Source organism: Cyprinus carpio, chromosome B2, assembly GCF_018340385.1.
Source record: "Cyprinus carpio isolate SPL01 chromosome B2, ASM1834038v1, whole genome shotgun sequence".
Lineage (NCBI taxonomy): Eukaryota > Metazoa > Chordata > Actinopteri > Cypriniformes > Cyprinidae > Cyprinus > Cyprinus carpio.
This window is the reverse complement of record NC_056598.1, coordinates 7,465,546-7,486,107: the sequence shown is the minus strand read 5'-3', so window position 1 is coordinate 7,486,107 and position 20,562 is coordinate 7,465,546. Positions and strand designations below refer to the sequence as shown.

The 20,562-nt window shown below is 41.6% G+C and overlaps 1 protein-coding gene across 1 annotated transcript in view; it reads left to right on the top strand.

Moving 5' to 3' along the window:
* The first annotated feature begins 7,483 nt into the window (after window positions 1-7,483).
* Window positions 7,484-20,562, top strand: part of LOC109050133 (phospholipid scramblase 2-like) — a 17,783-nt gene continuing 4,704 nt past the window's right edge. The window contains exons 1-2 of the mRNA XM_042719346.1: window positions 7,484-7,768; window positions 7,856-7,935. Of these exons, the coding sequence (XP_042575280.1) occupies window positions 7,484-7,768; window positions 7,856-7,935 (365 nt within the window). The remainder of the gene's footprint in view (window positions 7,769-7,855; window positions 7,936-20,562) is intronic.

Genomic DNA, 20,562 nt, shown 5'->3' with positions numbered 1-20,562 from the left:
CCTGAAAGGCTGCATACAAACACCCATCTTTCAGTCACAGCACTGGAAGGAGGCTATGACTAACTGGCCTCAAGTGAACCATGCTACGCTGCATGCAACAACCTTAACCTCGCCTTATGAACTGCTCTATAGATGAAAAATGCAAACCAAGTTGGACATTTTGCCTGTTGCACATGTGCCAAACACATCTGTCCATGACACGGAGAAAAAGAAACAAGCCAAGATGAAGCAGTACATTGACAATAAGCGGCATACCTGTACACCATCTTTTGCTCAAGGAGAGAAAGTGAGGGTCAGAATTCTTCACTTTGTTCCTGAAGCACACCCTAAATTCTCTGCTCCCTTAACTGTTGAGGAGCATGTTGGACCAAACACCTTTCTTCTAAGCAATGGGAAGAGATGGAATACCACACACTTGGCTCATTCTGCATCCACACCTGAGCGTGGAGGTCTGGACTGTACTCCAACTGTAAGAGTACAACCTTCAACTTCGACACAACCCACTCCGAATACTCCTCCAAAACAGTCACGTTTGAGATTGAAACTTAAGTGGCATAAGGTTTACATAATGTGACTGACTGAGGTGTGAAGTGTATAGAATTGATTTTGCTTTGTTTTTGCACAAGGACAAACATATTCCTTTGCAAGTGTTGTGAATTTCATGTACGTTAAATAATTTCATTTCAGTTGTTATTGCCAGATATTTATTATGGTTATATTGATGTCTTCTTGTGTGACTGTTGTTGCTGCCTTATGAAAATAATTCTGTTCATGTAGAAATGTGTTTGTTAGTGAAGAAATGTTCTTTTAAAGAGAGGGAAGATGATGTGTTCTGTGAAACACTGTGATTCTGCACATGACTGCTAGGTGGCAGTATAACAACATGATAAGTAGAAAGATAGAGAGAGAGATATAAGAGAGTTCTGATGATTGCTGTGACTCTAGTTGTCTGGTGGTTTTGTTGTAATAAAATCCTTGTTGTTTAGAGTTAGCTCTGGCCTCGGTCCTTCTGCAACACCACAAACGTTTTAAATATGCATAAATATAAATATATATATATATATACAGATATATATATATATACAGGTCCTTCTCAAAAAATTAGCATACTGTGAAAAAGTTCATTGTTTTCCATAATGTAATGATAAAAATTAAACTTTCATATATTTTAGATTCATTGCACACCAACTGAAATATTTCAGGTCTCTTATTGTTTTAATACTGATGATTTTGGCATACGGCTCATGAAAACCCAAAATTCCTATCTCAAAAAATTAGCATATCATGAAAAGGTTCTCTAAACGAGCTATTAACCTAATCATCTGAATCAACTAATTAACTCTAAACACCTGCAAAAGATTCCTGAGGCTTTTAAAAAAACTCCCAGCCTGGTTCATTACTCAAAACTGCAATCATGGGTAAGACTGCCGACCTGACTGCTGTCCAGAAGGCCATCATTGACACCCTCAAGCGAGAGGGTAAGACACAGAAAGAAATTTCTGAACGAATAGGCTGTTCCCAGAGTGCTGTATCAAGGCATCTCAGTGGGAAGTCTGTGGGAAGGAAAAAGTGTGGCAAAAAACGCTGCACAACGAGAAGAGGTGACCGGACCCTGAGGAAGATTGTGGAGAAGGACCGATTCCAGACCTTGGGGGACCTGCGGAAGCAGTGGACTGAGTCTGGAGTAGAAACATCCAGAGCCACCGTGCACAGGCGTGTGCAGGAAATGGGCTACAGGTGCCGCATTCCCCACAGAGAAGCAGCACTAGACTGTTGCTCAGTGGTCCAAAGTACTTTTTTCGGATGAAAGCAAATTTTGCATGTCATTCGGAAATCAAGGTGCCAGAGTCTGGAGGAAGACTGGGGAGAAGGAAATGCCAAAATGCCTGAAGTCCAGTGTCAAGTACCCACAGTCAGTGACGGTCTGGGGTGCCATGTCAGCTGCTGGTGTTGGTCCACTGTGTTTTATCAAGGGCAGGGTCGATGCAGCTAGCTATCAGGAGATTTTGGAGCACTTCATGCTTCCATCTGCTGAAAAGCTTTATGGAGATGATTTCGTTTTTCAGCACGACCTGGCACCTGCTCACAGTGCCAAAACCACTGGTAAATGGTTTACTGACCATGGTATTACTGTGCTCAATTGGCCTGCCAACTCTCCTGACCTGAACCCCATAGAGAATCTGTGGGATATTGTGAAGAGAAAGTTGAGAGACGCAAGACCCAACACTCTGGATGAGCTTAAGGCCGCTATCGAAGCATCCTGGGCCTCCATAACACCTCAGCAGTGCCACAGGCTGATTGCCACGCCGCATTGAAGCAGTCATTTCTGCAAAAGGATTCCCGACCAAGTATTGAGTGCATAACTGAACATAATTATTTGAAGATTGACTTTTTTTGTATTAAAAACACTTTTCTTTTATTGGTCGGATGAAATATGCTAATTTTTTGAGATAGGAATTTTGGGTTTTCATGAGCTGCATGCCAAAATCATCAGTATTAAAACAATAAAAGACCTGAAATATTTCAGTTGGTGTGCAATGAATCTAAAATATATGAAAGTTTATTTTTTATCATTACATTATGGAAAATAATGAACTTTTTCACAGTATGCTAATTTTTTGAGAAGGACTTGTGTGTATATATATATATATATATATATATATATTTTTTTTTTACAAAAATGCATTGAGTTGCTAAAGGAAGCCTTTATTCAATTCAAAGCTGACAAATTTGTCTTAGTTTGTGTCTCTCTTTTATAAGAAGGTTACACAGAGTTTGCATGTGTTATTTAAAGTGAAGTAAAAACAGCAGTAACCACAAACATCTAGAGCTGAAGTTCTTTTGTAATTCTACAGGTGATGTGAAAAACCACCATTACTATTTAAAGCTTGTCCATTGCCTTGATGCGTAAAACTAATTGCACAGACATGCATTTTCTTTAGGCCTATGCATCTGAGTATGTTAAAGTGTCCAGTGCACATTAATTGCACAGACACGTATATTTTCTACTTTTTAACCCCCCCTCCAAACATTTTACATCAGGCATACAGTATATAGGCATATATAACATTTATATATTATTATTTTTAGTGTCACAAAAACCTATAAGCATTACATAAGCTTATTTGTTTTCTGAAATGTTCGTCTACCTGTTTTACCTAAAACTATCTTATAAAAGACATTATAAAGACTCTTATAGCCTACAAAGCAATATACTATGTACATGCATTTTGCCCATAAAATCTTCAACTTGAAGTTATAATTAATCAGCAACAGTGGTCATAATTGTTTTCCCATTTTAAGCAACATGTAGTGCTTGAAGCACCAACAATGAACCATGCTTTCACGTAGAGGCGTGTATTGTTGTAAACCAGTAGCTAGGCAACCTCCTCAAGTATGGTGTTCCCCAGGGGTGTAGAGTATCACTGGTGTCTTGATGCTTCACAATATGTCAGACAAAGGAGTTAGCAAAGTCATTGCCTTTTTATGTCCGGAGGTGCAATTCCAGTGAATGAAACTGACAGACAATAGCATGAGTGAATGAATTACAAATTTCAATGCCAGACAAAGCCTACACATCCTTGAAATAATGGAACCTTCAATGCACTTAAGTGCTGTCAGCATTTAATCTGGTAAGTAAACATACAGACAGTGATACTTTTGGCATAATTGCAATAGTTTGACTTAACAGTTAAATATTTGTGATTTGCTGATCATTCATACATAATTTATACAAAACATAGTGCATGTAAAAAAATAAAATAAAATGCTGCTTCTGTTTCACACCAAATGCTAATGTTCACTTGGTCAAGTCATCTTGAATTAGACCAGTTTGTAGCCTAATAGCCTCTGTCACACTGCTTATTGTAAGAAAACTGTTCACATAATCTGACACATGACCATATTATTCTCTGCTCATTACCAAATCAATTTGCATGCCAGTTTTTATCTGAAGCTCTAGCAGCATGCCGCAACAATTTAATCTTGAGCCGAACAAAAGCTCATGCGATTGCCATCAGCTCACCATGCAGTATATTTATACAATGAATTAATTCCATAGCCTATCAATTGCGTTGAGAGTTTAAACTAACTTGTAACATTGTGTTTTGTGCGAAAGGTCCTTTATGCATCTAGCGAACTTTTGTTGTTTTCTATCTTTTCTTGAAAAATGGGAGATAATGGTTAATGGTTGTGGCATGAAACAGAATACGTTCACACCTTTAGCCAAGTACACTGACACCCTCAACAACTTTAGTCAAAAGAATGCATGAATAATTTATGTTACTCACAGTTTTGATCACTGTTTAATTGTTTTGTAAAACCTTAGCAAATAGTTTAAACTATTATAGGCCAAAAGAGTTAACACAGTAGGACACTTTTTACATTTAATGCATCATTTCTTCATGATTGCATTTCTTTGCTATACTTGCAGCCAGTGCCTGTCCTACACATCTGGGGGCCCCATCAGCAAAACTTTGTCAGGGGTCCCTGTCAGTTTGTTCATAAAAAAACAAAAATTACCCTTTCAGAACAGAAAAAGTAAGACAGTCATGAACACTAAATACAATTTAGTGTACTAAATTAATAAAGTATTCAACATACATAACACTGCATATGCTTCACCGTATGAATTAAATATACACTGATTAAAATGAGTAAAGTTAATCAGTGAAGAGAAGTGAATGAATCTCTAATTTTCCTTTTTTTTATTATTAATATTTAATGACAGAGTGACAGCAGCAGGTTTTTTGTGGTTGTTGTTTTTTGGCTGCTGTCGCTTTAAGACCGAATGCACTCATATGTACTGTCAAACTTTTGATTACTTTTCCAACTGTTAATATTAACATAACTCGCCACTTTTCAGGAGTTCACACTTACATATAATTAAACAGTGGTGGAGGTAACGAATTACAACTACTCACATTACTTTAATTAAGTATTTTTTTCAGGTAGCCTACTTGTACTTTTTTAAATATATTTTTTAAAGCTGTACTTTTACTTTTACTTACAGTAAGTACAAATTAAGCAAAATAATCTACTTCATTACTTTTAAATCAAAGTTTGTTACTAAGTACGCCCACAATTTGAATTGATATTCAAACTTTTGACGGCACTTCAGTAGCCAATAAAAATATCTGATCATAAAGGGACCAATAAAAGCCCTGATATCTGAACCGGAAAAGCGTCGCAGGTGAACAGCTCATCAGACAGTGATGGAGCTCAGCGTGGAGAAACAAATCTCCTTTTTCCATTCTGCTGAAGCCTGATTTGTTAACATTTGTGTAGCTGCACAAACCAATGGCCATTCATCAGATCAATTCTCCTTTAGCGACGAGGATCATCTCTTCGCTGACTCTACTGCAAAGAAGAAGCTGAGGAAGAAGCTCCAGCTCTGCTCACCGCCGTAGAAAAAGCCGAGGCAGCAACGCGACGCGATCTCTGCAGGCATCCGGCATCAGGAGCGTAAGAGCAAATTTCTAAAGAGCAAATTTTCAGCGCGCATTGTTTCAAATGCTGCTCCGCAAGTGTGGCTCATGCAGGGAGCTTCTGCACGATAAAGATGGACACAGTGAGTGCAGCGCCTGTCTCGGCCGCGCCCACGCAGAGGCTGCACTCGCTGGTGGCTCGTGCTCTTTCTGTGAGAGCATGAGCCTCTCTCGTCGACGCTCACCGGTCGACTCGTTTCATCAAGGCAATCCCCCCCGCCAGGCCCTCCTGTCCTTCTCCTCTCCTAAGAGGAAGAAACAGTGGGGCAGTGGATCTCTCTCAGCGGGCTCGAGTGGTGTCATGTCAGCTCAGCGCCTGCATGCCCCGCCCTCAAGTGAGGACCAGTGTCCCTCTTTGGCTGCGAGCGGACTGGTCTCATTCGGTGCGTCTGAAGAGGACGTTATTATCGATGATGTCACCGCCGACGACTCCATATTCTTGGCGGCGTCAGAGACAGACGGATGAGCCCGCCCATGGCTTACTGGACGAATGGTTCCTGCCAGAGACCCGCCAGCAATCCTCTCACCAGCGCCCAGCCTTGTTCTTGCCAGCCGTCCACGACAAGCTCACCAAGATGTGGCGCGCCCTCTACTCACCACGGGTAAACCCCTCGACTGCAGCAGCTCTCACCACCATTGACGCCGCTGACAAAAGAGGGTACGCCAAACTCCCCCCTCTGGAGGAAGAGATCGCTGCACATCTATCCGCCCTCGGCTTAAAGGGCCATGCAGCAAATCCATCTAAGCCCTGCAAAACCAATAGGGCATATGCTGCAGCCAGACAGGCCAGCTCACTTCCTCTCTAAACGCAACGGCCATGCAGCCGCAGGCTGCCAGAAGAGTCCCGCTGCTCAGCCTGCAAATCCAGCACAGCATCAACCTCAGCGGAAGACGGAACCTGGGCTGAAACAGGGTCCCCGCCCATGAGTTGTGCTGGACACCGAGCCGCCGAAGCCGTCCTGAGGCGCTAGAGAGGAAAAGGAGGGGCCCTGTTCTTGTCTCGGCCGGAACGCCCCGAAAAACAGCTCGCCTTCACTCCTCACCTCTTCGAACACCTGTGAGAGATTAAATTTTGTTTCCAGCGGGTCACGTCCTGCAGGTGCAGCACGTACCCGAATATTTTACTGCTGTGATAGCGGACCCACATACTTTAAAGAGTAAAATTCCTCTTCCTCTCACAAACACAAAAACACTTACATGAATGTAGACTCCCCGCTTTTTCAAGGCGAGCTCTCGTTCTAGAAAATAAAACCTCTCGCCTCCCATTACATGGCCTGGGCAGCCATTCCAGGAATATCGAGATGGGTTTTAGAAACAATTCGGCGAGGCTACTCACTGCAGTTTGCTTGCAGACCGCTCCGCTTCAGAAGCTTTATTCAAACCTCTGTTCCCGACAACGAAGCTATTGGTCTCTGGCAGGAGGTGCAAACACTGCTTGCAAAAGGCGCTGTGGAAATAGTGCCCCCAGCGAACAGCAAGTCAGGCTTTTTCAGACACTATTTCCTTGTGCCAAAGAGAGACGGCGGGCTCAGACCCATTCTAGAGCTAAGACATCTGAACAGTTCGCTTATGCGCTGGTCATTCAAGATGATGACAGTCAAAAAGATTCACGCGCATATTTGCCCCGAGGATTGGTTTTTGACCATGGATTTGAAAGATGCTTACTTTCACATCCACATAGCCCCCCGTCACAGACCATTCTTGAGATTCGCGTTTGAGGGAGTGGCTTATCAGTATGCAGTCCTTCCGTTTGGACTGTCCCTGGACCCACGCACTTTTACAAAGTCCCCTCTCAGGCAGATGGGAATCCGTGTATTGAACTCAACGATTGGCTTGTTCTAGCGAGATCAGAACGCTAGAACAAGCCAACACAAAGAACTGCTAATCAGTCATTTAGAGTGCCTTGGGTTGGTCATCAACCCACGCAAGAGCCAGTTGTTGCCCAGACAATGAACTGTCTTTCTGGGAATGGTTCTAGACTCTGCCCTAATGCGAGCATGGATCTCGGCGGATCAATCCCTGATGATTCACCAATTGATGGCCATCAAGGGTCACCACGTTCTGGTCCATTCGGACAGCATGACAGTGATGTCTTATATCAATCACCAAGGCGGCCTCAGGTCTCACGCCTTATACAGGTTGGTTCGTCACCTCATTATTTGGGCACAGAAGGAACTCCTCTCGCTAAGTCGGTTCATGTGCCAGGCAAACTGAACCTGGGAGCGGACATACTGTCCGGAGGCAAAGTAGCCCTGGGCGATTGGGCTCTACATCCTCAGATGGTACAGCGAATTTGGGCGGTCTTTGGGAAGGCAGAGGTCGACACCTCAGAAGACAACTCTCATTGCCCAACATTTTTCTCGAAACAGCGAGATGCCCTGGCCCACGACTGGCCCAGGCCTCGCCTGTATGCATTTCCTCCTATCGCCCTAATTCCCCAAGTCATCGGGCGAGTCAGGAAAACCAAATGCTCCCTCCTCTTAGTAGCCTCACTCTGGAGGAACCAGGCATGGTTTTCAGAGCTGATGCATTGAGGAGGGACCTTCTCTCGCAGGCAAAAAAGCATGATTTGGCATCCCTGCCCAGAGCTGTGGAGCCTTCATGTCTGGTGCCTCCACGGGAGTCTGATAGACTCCCAGCGAGAGTAAGTAACACCATTCTTGAGGCAAGAGCACCGTCTATGAGACAGCTCTATGGCCAGAAATGGTCAGTATTCCTCAATTGGTGCTCTGCATGGCAATTTGACCCGTTTTCATGTGACGTGTCCTACGTGCTAACTTTTCTGCAAGAGCTGTTGGATAAGGGGTGTGCCCCATCCACACTCAAAGTATATGTGGCAGCCATCACAGCAAATCATTCTCTCGAGGCCGGCCACTCAATGGGCAGGAACGATTTGGCCATTGAATTTCTGAAGGGGGCGAGGAGACTGAATCCTCCTCGCCCTCAGACAGTGCCGTGTTGGGACCTATCCATGGAGGGCCCTAAAAAGGCCCCCGTTTGAGCCACTCAGTTCGGCTGACTTGCTGCCCTTATCAGTTAAAACGGCCCTTCTCCTTGCTTTGGCATCGGTTAAGTCCTTTTAGAGCACAAGTAATATCCCTATTGGTGCTCCCCGCTGCAGACAGCAAGCAGGGACCGAACAAGCTCTGCCCTGTGTTAGGGCTCTGAGAGTCTATGTGGGTCATTCTAAACTGTTCACCCAGCTACCAAAAAATTATTTGTCAGAACGTTTTACTAACATTTCATTTAAGTAATGAAAACGTTATTTCGGAATGTTTTGTACACATTGAAAACGGCAAGATTTTTATGTATTAAGAAATTTTTTTGTGGGGTTTCTGCAAACGTTACAGGAACATTCCATCCTACCATTTTGAAAACGTTACAAAAACTTAATTACTGAATGTTCTTTAAATGTTTAAAATGAGCATTTTTTTATGTATTAGGAACGTTTTTTCTCAGTGTATGTGAACGTTATAGAAACATTCAATTCTATCATCTTGAAAACGTTATGAAAATATTATTAGGGAATGTTTGTTAAATGTTTGAAATGTGCATTTTTTAATGTATTAGGAACGTTAAATTCTTGAAATATGAAAACTTTAAATAAATCATTCCATTCTATCATCTTGAAAACGTTATGAAAATGTTATTAGTGAATGTTCGTTAAATGTTTGAAATGTGCATTTTTTTAATGTATTAGGAATGTTTTTTCTTGGTTTATGTGACCGTTATAGAAACATTTCATTCTATCATCGTAAAAACTGACACTGCCGCATCCGAGTCGGAATCGGCCTGACACTGAAGTGTACAGCGCCCCGGGCGTGGCCCGGATTCATTTTTAATATCTTCTTTACTGTTCACTAATCTTTCATTTAAAATTTAAACGCTGCCAAAATGTTTACTTACCGCTAACCCTAACTCATCTCATTATGATAAATGCATTTTAAAAGTAAAGAACTCACTGGATTAAGTTGGCATGAGAACAATTTATTTACAAAACTATGCAATTAGAGCAAAAAAGAAAAAAAAAATAATTAAACATAAATAATTTAACACGTAAAAACAATAAACACAGGTGATACTTCAAAATTTACAATAAGGTTTCATTTGTAACATTAGTTACCTACCCAACATGAGCTAACTTGACAAATACTTAACATTAACATTAGTTAACTGTAGTTAATATATTAACCTAATTAGTTACAACATTTACTAATACATTGTTAAGAACAAAAGTTGTGCCTGTTGACATCATTTAATGGATCAGAGCTTACATGAACTACATTTACATTTAATCATTTAGCAGATGCTTTTATCCAAAGCGACTTACAAATGAGAACAGTAGAAACAATCAGATCAACGAGAAAACAACAACGGTATACAAGTGCTATGACAAGTCTCAGTTAGTCTAGTACAGAACACTTAGCCAGGGTTTTTTTTTTTTTGTTTGAATATGATATACAAGAAAAAGAAAAAAGGTAAGTACTAGTATTAGTTGGTTAAGTGCAGGCGAAAAAGATGAGTCTTTAGATGTTTTTTGAAAATGAGTAAAGACTCAGCTGTTCGAATTGAGATCGGGAGGTCATTCCACCAGCTGGGAGCAGTCCAGGAAAAAGTCAGTGAGAGTGATTTTGAACCTCTTTGGGATGGCACCACAAGGCGTCGTTCACTTGCAGAGCGCAAACTTCTGGAGGGTGCATAAGATTGAACTAGTAAGTTTAGGTAAGTTGGCGCCTTGCCAGTGGTCGTTTTGTAGGCAAGCATCAGTACCTTGAATTTAATGCGAGCGGCTACTGGTAGCCAGTGTAACCTGATGAGGAGAGGAGTAACATGAGCTGTTTTTGGCTCATTGAAGACAACCCTCGCTGCTGCATTCTGGATCAGTTGTAGAGGCTTGATAGTACATGCAGGAAGGCCCACCAGGAGAGCATTGCAATAGTCCAGTCTGGAGAGAACAAGAGCTTGGACAAGAAGTTGGGTGGCTTGCTCTGACAGGAAGGGTCTAATCTTCCTAATGTTGTATAAGGCAAATCTGCAGGACCGGGTCGTTGTAGCAATATGGTCTGTGAAGCTTAACTGATGATCCATCACAACTCCTAGGTTTCTGGCTGTCCTGGAAGGAGTTATGGTTGACGAACCCAGCTGTATAGAGAAGTTGTGATGAAATGATGGGTTAGCTGGAACCACCAGCAGTTCAGTCTTAGTAAGGTTAAGCTGAAGGTGATGGTCATTCATCCAGCTAGAAATGTCACTCAGACAGGCTGAAATGCGAGCAACTACCGTCAGGTCATCTGGTTGGAATGAGAAGTAGAGTTGAGTGTCATCAGCGTAGCAGTGATAGGAAAAGCCATGCTTCCGAATGACAGATCCTAATGAGGTCATGTAGATGGAGAAGAGAAGCGGTCCAAGTACTGAGCCTTGAGGAACCCCAGTAGCAAGTTGTTGTGACTTAGAAGCTTCACCCCTCCAAGACACCATGAAGGATCTATCAGAAAGGTAGGAGTTAAACCACTGGAGTGCGGTTCCAGAGATGCCCATCTTTCTGAGGGTGGACAGGAGAATCTGGTGATTAACGGTGTCAAAAGCAGCAGACAGGTCCAGCAAAATGAGTACCGAGGATTTGGAAGCTGCTCTTGCCAGTCGCAGGGCTTCAGTAACTGAGAGCAGGGCAGTCTCAGATGAGTGGCCACTTTTGAAGCGAGATTGGTTGCTGTCCAGGAGGTTGTTCTGTACAAGAAACATAGAGAGCTGGTTGAACACAGCTCGTTCGAGTGTCATTGCAATGAATGGAAGAAGGGATACCGGTCTGTAGTTTTCTAGAAGTGCTGGATTTAGAGATGGTTTCTTCAGCAGTGGGCTTACCCGAGCCTGCTTAAATGCTGAGGGAAATGTTCCAGAGTGAAGAGAGGAGTTGATAATGTGAGTAAGTGAAGGTATAACTGAAGAAGAAATCGCTTGAAGGAGGTGAGTGGGGATCGGATCCAGTGGGCAAGTAGTAGGATGACTGGACAGGATAATTTTGGAAATGTCCGTCTCTGAGAGTGGAGAGAAGGAGGAGAAAGAGTGAGCATTAGTCGTTGTGAAGTTATCCTCAGTCTTCGGTGTGGAGAATTGTTCACTGATGGTTCTTGTCTTATTTGTGAAGAAAACTGCAAAGTCGTCAGCTGTAAGAGTCGATGGAGGAGGAGGTGGAGGCGGATTAAGAAGAGAAGAGAAGAGAAGGTTTTGAAGACTGTCCGGAGCGTCACAACAGTTGTTAATCTTGTCGTGGTAATATGATGTTTTAGCAGTGAAGACGTTTGCAGAGAAGGAAGAGAGGAGAGACTGATACACACTGAGGTCGGTAGAGTCTCTTGATTTATGCCATTTCCTCTCTGCAGCCCTGAGTTTAGAGCGATGTTCACGGAGTACATCGGACAGCCAGGGGGCAGATGGGGTGGTGCGTGCTGGTCTAGACGACAGTGGGCAAAAGTTGTCCAAGCAAGAGGTTAGAGTGGAACAAAAAGTGTCCGTAGCACTGTTCGTGTCCAGAGCTGAAAACTGCGAGAGTGAAGGAAGTGAGGATGAAACCACAGAGGAAAGGCGAGATGGAGAGAGTGAGCGTAGGTTCCGTCGAAAGGTGACCCGTGTTGGAGCGTGTGCCGCTTCAGGAGTAAGTGCTAGGTTAGCAGTAATGAGGAAGTGGTGTGAGGTGTGCAGTGGAGTAACTAAAGTGTTGTCCACTGAGCAACAGCGCGTGTAGATGAGGTCCAGTTGGTTGCCCGATTTGTGAGTCACTGTAGTAGAGACTCGCTTGAGATCAAATGAGGCGAGCAGAGTGTTGAAGTCAGCAGCCTGGGGTTTATCTAGGTGGATGTTGAAGTCAACAAGCAGTACCAGAGGAGTACCATCTACAGGATAGTTTGATAGCAGCACGTCCAACTCCTCCAAGAAGTTTCCCAATTGTACCTCGGTCTTCACACGAGGGCTGCCGCGACCACTGCCGCGGTGACACCTACCACTTATATATTTGCCTGATTACCTGTGATTGAAGTCAGCTTGTCATGCCTCCCTATTTAGCAGACCGAAACTGTCCAGTCCCGCGATAGGCAAATGCAAAACCAAACGCCACTTCGCACGTATTTACCAGGGTAAGACACACAGTAATTAAAGCAAAGTTTCCCTAGCAACGATGATCACGCAGTAGTCTAATGAGAAAACGAGGCAAAAACACTTACAAACTGCTGTCCTTATCTGTCGCTCGACTGTTTCTTTTGACAAGCGCTTACAAAACAGCTCTTTAAGTAGTGCTTACCGGCTTACTGGCTATAGTCACACCTCCCTATTTAGCAGACCGAAACTGTCCAGTCCCACGATAGGCAAACGCAAAACCAAACGCCACTTCGCACGTATTTACCAGGGTGAGACACACAGTAATTAAAGCAAAGTTTCCCTAGCAACGATGATCACGCAGTAGTCTAATGAGAAAACGAGGCAAAAACACTTACAAACTGCTGTCCTTATCTGTCGCTCGACTGTTTCTTCTAACAAAGAACAGTTGTTGTTTTTTAACAGTATCAAAGATTAATACAAATTGTAACAAATATATTGCTCATTGTTATTTAATGTTAATTTCAATATTTACTAATGTTAACTAATGATACCTTATTGTAAAGATACACCAAAACTTAGTGTTTTGAATAACACATTAGTAAATGGCAGAGTTTTAAAATTAAAACCATTTTGTACTTTTTATTTATTTATCTAATCATTTACTATTACTATTACCATGAATCATTTCTGAGTGAAACAATGAGTATTTTTCCTTGGTTGTTGCCAGTTTTCAAATCACTCAGGATTTATGGTTGCGGTGGTGTAACATGTCTTTCCACTTCTTAATCCGGTGACATCTTTGTTTGGGAGCTTTTATTTCTGCACCTGTAAAGAGAAAATAATATACAAATATCTATTAGTAAAGGTCTAACGCAATGCATCATTGTGAACTACATTAAATGTATGTTGTAGCAATGTACCTGTTATTTGACAGACTATTTACAGCACCAACTGCAGTGACAGCACAATAAGTGGCTGTGCCCAGCATAATTAATATTTAGTGTGTAGCATGCAAATAAAAGAGAGTTCACCCAAAAAAAGAAAATCATTTTGTCCCCTTCGTACTGTCCATACCTGACAAACTTGTTGGGTTTGATTACCAGCATTCTTCAAAATATCTGCTTTTGAGTTCTGCAGAAAAACACAAGTCAAAGGTTTAGTGAAACTTAAAAGACAGAATTCTGGTTAACTATACATTGAAGTAAATTAATAAACACTTTTCACCAGTCATATTTATTTTTTTACTTAGGTTTCGCACAAAGCCACGTTCGCTGCAGTCTCAAAAGGGGGGGGGGATTTGCGAGTTCAGTTATGAGCTTATGAGCGCCTGCGCTAGTAAAATACTAAAAAGAAATGCTCAATGATGCTTACCAGAAGGGTTTTATCGAAATGAGTTCATACATCCATATTTCTTGGTAAATAATCCATTGTTTTGTTTGCATCCAAACTGCACAAACATGGCGGACAGTACTCGTGAGCACAGGTAAGAAACCCCACAAAAGAATCACCAGCTAAATTAAAAAAATATAGATCTCAAATAATCACGAACAAAATACAACAAGCAACCGTATAAAAGAATGACCTGCTGCATTACATAAATATAGATTTGCTATTGTTATGAATATTAGAGAATGTTCTGTCCTATAAAGCACTTTTTTCACGACATTAGACGTATAATTAACATTATAAGATACTGTAAAGATCTTAAGCCAAGTTTAAAATAGTTTTATGTTATTTATTGCTATATTAATGTAACCATCTATGACTGAACCAAGCCGAGTCATTGCCAGAAGTGGCCTGAACAGCCAGACTCAGGTCGGTTACGGTGAACAGGAATCGGGTCACTGCTTTTACAGGCGCATCACAAACACATGCGCGAGAGCGAGCTGCGGGCCACACTCGGCCCGGATAACACTCGCCGATGCCGAGTCTGAGCCGAGGGCCAGCCGAGCTCGGGGTGATTACTACATGTTGTCTGGGACTGGGACTGGTCACACTTGTAATTTCTGTTCCCATCACTTCTAAAATGAAGGCATTCCAATAATGGTGTTTTAAGAATGTATTTGTTCAACATTATGAAATAACACCATACAGACGTTACAAGAACGTTGTTATGAGAACGTTTTCGCTCAACATTAGAACATCAGTCAATTAAAAATAACACCATAAAGACGTTACAAGAACGTTGTTATGAGAACATCAGTCAAGTATAAATAACACCATACAGACGTTACAAGAACGTTCTTATGAGAACATCAGTCAAGTAAAAATAACACCATAAAGACGTTACAAGAACAGTGTTATAAGAACGTTTTCACTCAATATTATGAGAACATCAGTCAAGTAAAAATAACATAATAAAGTCGTTACAAGAACATTGTTATGAGAACGTTTTCCCTCAACATTATGAGAACATCAGTCTAATAAAAATAACATCATAAAGACGTTACAAGAACGTTGTTATGAGAATGTTTTCCCTCAACGTTACGACAATGTATTTTAACGATGAAAACATTATAAGACAGTTCCAGAAACATTATGTTAGGAACGTTTTTTTCTAACATTTACATAACGTTAGTGAAAGTTATGGGAACATTCCCTGTTAGCTGGGCAGGCAGTCTGAACAATTGTTTGTTTGCTTTGGAGGCCGCCAGAAGGGTCTGCCGGCTACAAAGCAAAGACTGTCTCGCTGGATTGTTGATGCAATAGCTCTGGCTTATGCATCTGAGGGATTGGAATGCCCTATTGGTGTGACAACCCACTCCACAATGAGAATGGCCTCCTCATGGGCGTGGTCCAGTGGCATATCTATTAGTGAGATCTGGGCGGCCGCCGGCTGGTTGTCACCATCCACTTTTGCCAGATTCTATAACTTAGACATCCACATCCTGCAAGCGTGGATTCTATCTGTCTAACCTCCCTTGTGGGAAGTAATTTCTCAAGCCCTCAGCTAAGCTTGGGGCAAGATAATATCCAAGTCCCTTAGGGCCCTTATTAGTGCTCTAACACTGGGCTCGCAAAGCAGCATTTGATTGTTGCTCATAGTGCGGCATGACTGGATTAGTTCCCATACACATAACGAGAGTGAACGTTCGAAAGGGAATACTTTCGGTTACTTGACGTAACCTCGGTTCCCTGAGATAAGTGAATGAACGTTATGTCACTTGCCGCACTACAAGCTGCATGAATCGATGACTGTCGCTTCAGTCGAATGATCTGGTGAATGTCGGTACGGGCCGACTTATATATCGGTCGGCCCCACCCCTTCTGGCGGGTCGAAGTGCCATTGTTTTGTACAGCTACACAAACGTGAACAAATCAGGCTTCAGCAGAATGGAAAAAGGAGATTTCCCATACACATAACACTCGTTCCCTTATCTCACGGAACCGAGGTTACCTCAAGTAACTGAAAGCATTTGATATCGATAGTGAAATATCTGACACGGTTCTATTACTCATTTTCCACAGTATCTACCGAATATACACCAATAAAATCTGCGTCTCTCTTTCCTCTGAGAGCCGGCTGCATCGGAGCCTTCCATCCCCTCTGGTAACCCCACCAGTTGCACATTATTTTTCCTGTCTTCCATGTTCGTCACTTTATCAGTAAGTTGTTCTAGCTGCTTTCCCAGGTTCGTAACTGTCCTCCTATCCTCATGTGCAGCTGCATGAACGGAATCGACCCAGTCACGCTGCGATGGCTAGATTTTCAACATCTGCTTTTAGCTCTTTTACAGAATTGTTGGTCGCTTGTATGTCCATATGTAGGTCACGCAATGCCGGGGTCAGTACAGAGTCTATCGCAACTCTTACTGTCGAGGCCACAACCGAATCCAAAGTACTTCTTCTTCTTCTTCTTCTTCTTCTTCTTCTAATTTTTAAATGGCAGTTGACAACTATTTGTTGCATTACCGCCACAGCTGGACTGGAGTGTAGAACAATGGGTACATTTTCTCTATAAAATTAAATTCTTTTTAAAAGCCCTGTATTCTTTAAAAAAGAAAATGAAAAATGAAAAATCTTCCCAGCACTTCTTTGTAAAATATTTCTATATTCAAAGATAATTTAATTGGCCTCTACTTGAGCAATAAGGCTCTGCCTATCTTGATGATATTTCTGACAAATGAATCAATACATGCTCTGCTGTTTCTTGGCTATGCCTTGGACAATGCTCACAGTCACCATCAACATGCCTTTTCATTAGAAATAAGGTACTATTAAGTCTGGTGTGCCCGATCCTCAGCCCGGACAACACCACTTCCTCATGTCTACCCTTACGAAAAAGAAGTTTATTCAAGTGTGCTATTAGTATACTTCTTTTAAACTAAAAATAGGAAAGTATGCTTTTAGTTTACTTTTTATGTACTTCTCAGAAATGGGCTTTATGTACTTTATGTACTTCTCAGAAATATACTTAAAGGGATAGTTCACCCAAAAATCAAAATTATGTCATTAATGACTCACCCTCATGTCGTTCCAAACCCGTGACACCTCCGTTCATCTTCGGAACACAATATAAGATATTTTAGATTTAGTCCGAGAGCTTTCTGTCCCTCTATTGAGAATGTATGTACGGTATACTGTCCACGTCCAGAAAGGTAATAAAAACATCTTCAAAGTAGTCCATGTGACATCAGAGGGTCCGTTAGAATTTTTTGAAGCATCGAAAATACATTTTGGTCCATAAATATCAAAAACTACGACTTTATTCAGCATTGACTTCTCTCCCGGGTCTGTTATGAGCGGGTTCACAGCACATCCGGTTCGCGAACGAATCACTCAATGTAACCGGATCTTCTTGAACCAGTTCACCAAATCGAACTGAATCGTTTGAAACGGTTCGCGTCAACAATAAGCATTAATCAACAAATGACTTAAGCTGTTAACTTTTTTAACATGGCTGACACTCCCTCTGAGTTCAAATAAACCAATATCCCGGAGTAATTCATTTACTCAAACAGTACACTGACTGAACTGATGACCAAGCCAGATAACGAACGAAACATTGACTCGTTCTCGAGTCAAGAACCGGTTGCATCGGTTTTCGGATCACCGGTAGTCATGGGAAGTTCTGTTCTTCTCCGCGAACCAGTTCTTTCGGACAGTTTGATTCAATAAACCGGTTGAAGAAAACGGTTCACCAGTTCTTTTGCGCTCGACGTAATGACTTCATTGGCGATGATTGCCCTTGATTCAAGCCTTCAGTTTACCCGCGCTCATAACATTAGCACAGAATCAGTTCAGAATCAATCACCAAAGGAACCAGTTCGGTTCAGACGCGCTGTGTGTCAGTCTGAATCACGCATGCGCAGTATCATCAGCTCCTCGCTTCTCGAATCGGACGCGTCCGACAGAAACGGTTCTTGACTCGAAAACGAGTCAATGTTTCGTTCGTTATCTGGCTCGGTTCAGTCAGTGTACTGTTTGAGTAAATGAATTACTCCGGGATATTGATTTATTTGAACTCAGAGGGAGTGTCAGCCATGTTAAAAAAGTTAACAGCTTAAGTCATTTGTGGATTAATGCTTATTTTTGACGCGAACCGTTTCAAACGATTCAGTTCGATTTGGTGAACTGGTTCAAGAAGATCCGGTTACATCGAGTGATTCGTTCGCGAACCGGATGTGCTGTGAACGCGCTCATAACAGACCCGGGAGAGAAGTCAATGCTGAATAAAGTCGTAGTTTTTTTGATATTTTTGGACCAAAATGTATTTTCGATGCTTCAAAAAAATTCTAACGGACCCTCTGATGTCACATGGACTACTTTGAAGATGTTTTTATTACCTTTCTGGACGTGGACAGTATACCGTACATACATTCTCAATGGAGGGACAGAAAGCTCTCGGACTAAATCTAAAATATCTTATACTGTGTTCCGAAGATGAACGGAGGTCTCACGGGTTTGGAACGACATGAGGGTGAGTCATTAATGACATAATTTAGATTTTTGGGTGAACTATCCCTTTAAAATGACATTTAAGTATACTTGACTTATACTTACAAAAAGTCTAAATATACTTGAACTATACTTAAGTATACTTAATAAAATAAACTTGAAATATACTACTTTTTGGTAAGGGTAGCTCTGCCTGAATCTGCAATCTTATTTTTTAGGCTGTATACTAAAAAGATGTCTCCCAAATGATTCATTATCCCAAAAGAACTGCCATTTTTCATAAGTTCTTGTTTTTCCAAAGTACTTTGCTGCTCTTTAAGTGCTAGCTTGATACCATTAGCAAAGGTGCCGTCGAGATCCTCTTTGTTGATGGTGTAATCTTTTAATTTTTTCTTTATTGGCGATTGCTCAATCACTCTTTTACTCATGATGGAATAGACAGAGAGTGGTTCGAAATTTACTATCAGGATTGTAGAATATTTGACAGAGTGACCAGAGTGAAGGACCATGTGTGCACCGCCGTCGAAGGGTCACATGATCTCTCGTAATTGAGTATTATTTCAGCAATGTACCAGTTCTTGTACTTAAGTACAAATTTTACTACTCTTTCCACCACTGTTATTAAATAAAGGTTATGCATATTTGGCGTGCCATCCAGGGAGAGAGCTCAGAGCTCGGCCAGACTCCAGAGCCCGGGACACCCTCCCCCTGTCCGGGGAGAGGGGTCCGATCTCGGTGTCCAGCCTGGCCCAAAAGCGCTCCCCCGGGTGCTTTTCCCTGTGCTGGGGTAGAAACTGAGGGGGTCGGGGTGGTGGAGAGATGCTGAAAGTCGAGAGATGACAAAGGTAGGACGTACTTGGTTATTTATAGTAGTTTTCTCTTGTGCTGATTGGATAAATGGTGTAATCACTATTTATCTGTGTGTGCTCCTCCCGAAATTTGTTTATAAAACAGCACTTAATGGAAAACTCATCAAGACAGGCATTTTTTTGTGTATTTGTCAGTTGAAGCGCATACCTGAAGCCCAAAGCAACTTATACATGCCTATATTTTGCTTTGCCTCAGATCACGAGCATAGAAAGCTCTTTTGCACGTCAATACGTTTGTAAGTCTTTTTTTTTATTATTATTATTATTTTTTTACAGTGTGTGTCCACTGGCACAGAGCAAGCTGGTGTTTGCGGCCTTTAATCAACTTGGAGTACCGTGACTTCCCAGTGTCAGTTGTGTGGCTTCACTACCATTCACAAATCCTCTCCTGTGACTAGATAGTAAAGTATCCATCGTATGCACACGTTAGAATCTTGCCTGAAGTAGTATGGTACTACCTACTGTGTACTCTTTTATCAGCACTGTGAATTGATACATAATTCTTTTGTCACATACTGTTTTCACAGCAAGAGTTTTATTGATGCAAACTCACAATGAAATTGTATGGGTTTTTTTTCTTGCTATTGTGTTTCAGTATAGAGGAACATTATTCCCTTATCATGTTTTTGCAAGGTAAGTGATTACCCATAATTTTAAACCATCTGAAATCACGAAAGTTGTGAGACATTGCATAACAAATGTAAAAGATAATGTAGTCATGCTGGGTCCAAAAGTGCATGATTATATAGTTAAGCAGCAATATTTAAGTTATAGCTATCAAGGGAGAGTGCTGATTCAGACCAACAGCATGATTGGAATTTGCTTTTATACAGTTCAGTAATCAAAATGTTAATATTTAGTAACCTAGATTTTACTGCCAGTTACTGTTGTGTTTTTGCTCCGCCAACAGAAACAAGAATCAAACCATTGTGCATCTCCAAGCAATAGACAGTAGTGCCATTATTGAATGGATCATTGCTTTTAAACATTCAATAACTCATTCATAAAGACAATCACTTGTTGCCCCAATTGTGAGATATTGTTTTTTTACAATGGTTCAGCAAGCAGATTATATTGTGTGTAACTTACATTATACACACAGTGTTTCCAGTTACGTTGTCTTTTGTTACTTTCTGATCCGCCAAGGCTCAAAATATGTAAAAGTTCAAGCAGAACAATAAGACACTACAGGTTGTCAGTTATCAAATCAGAAGCCT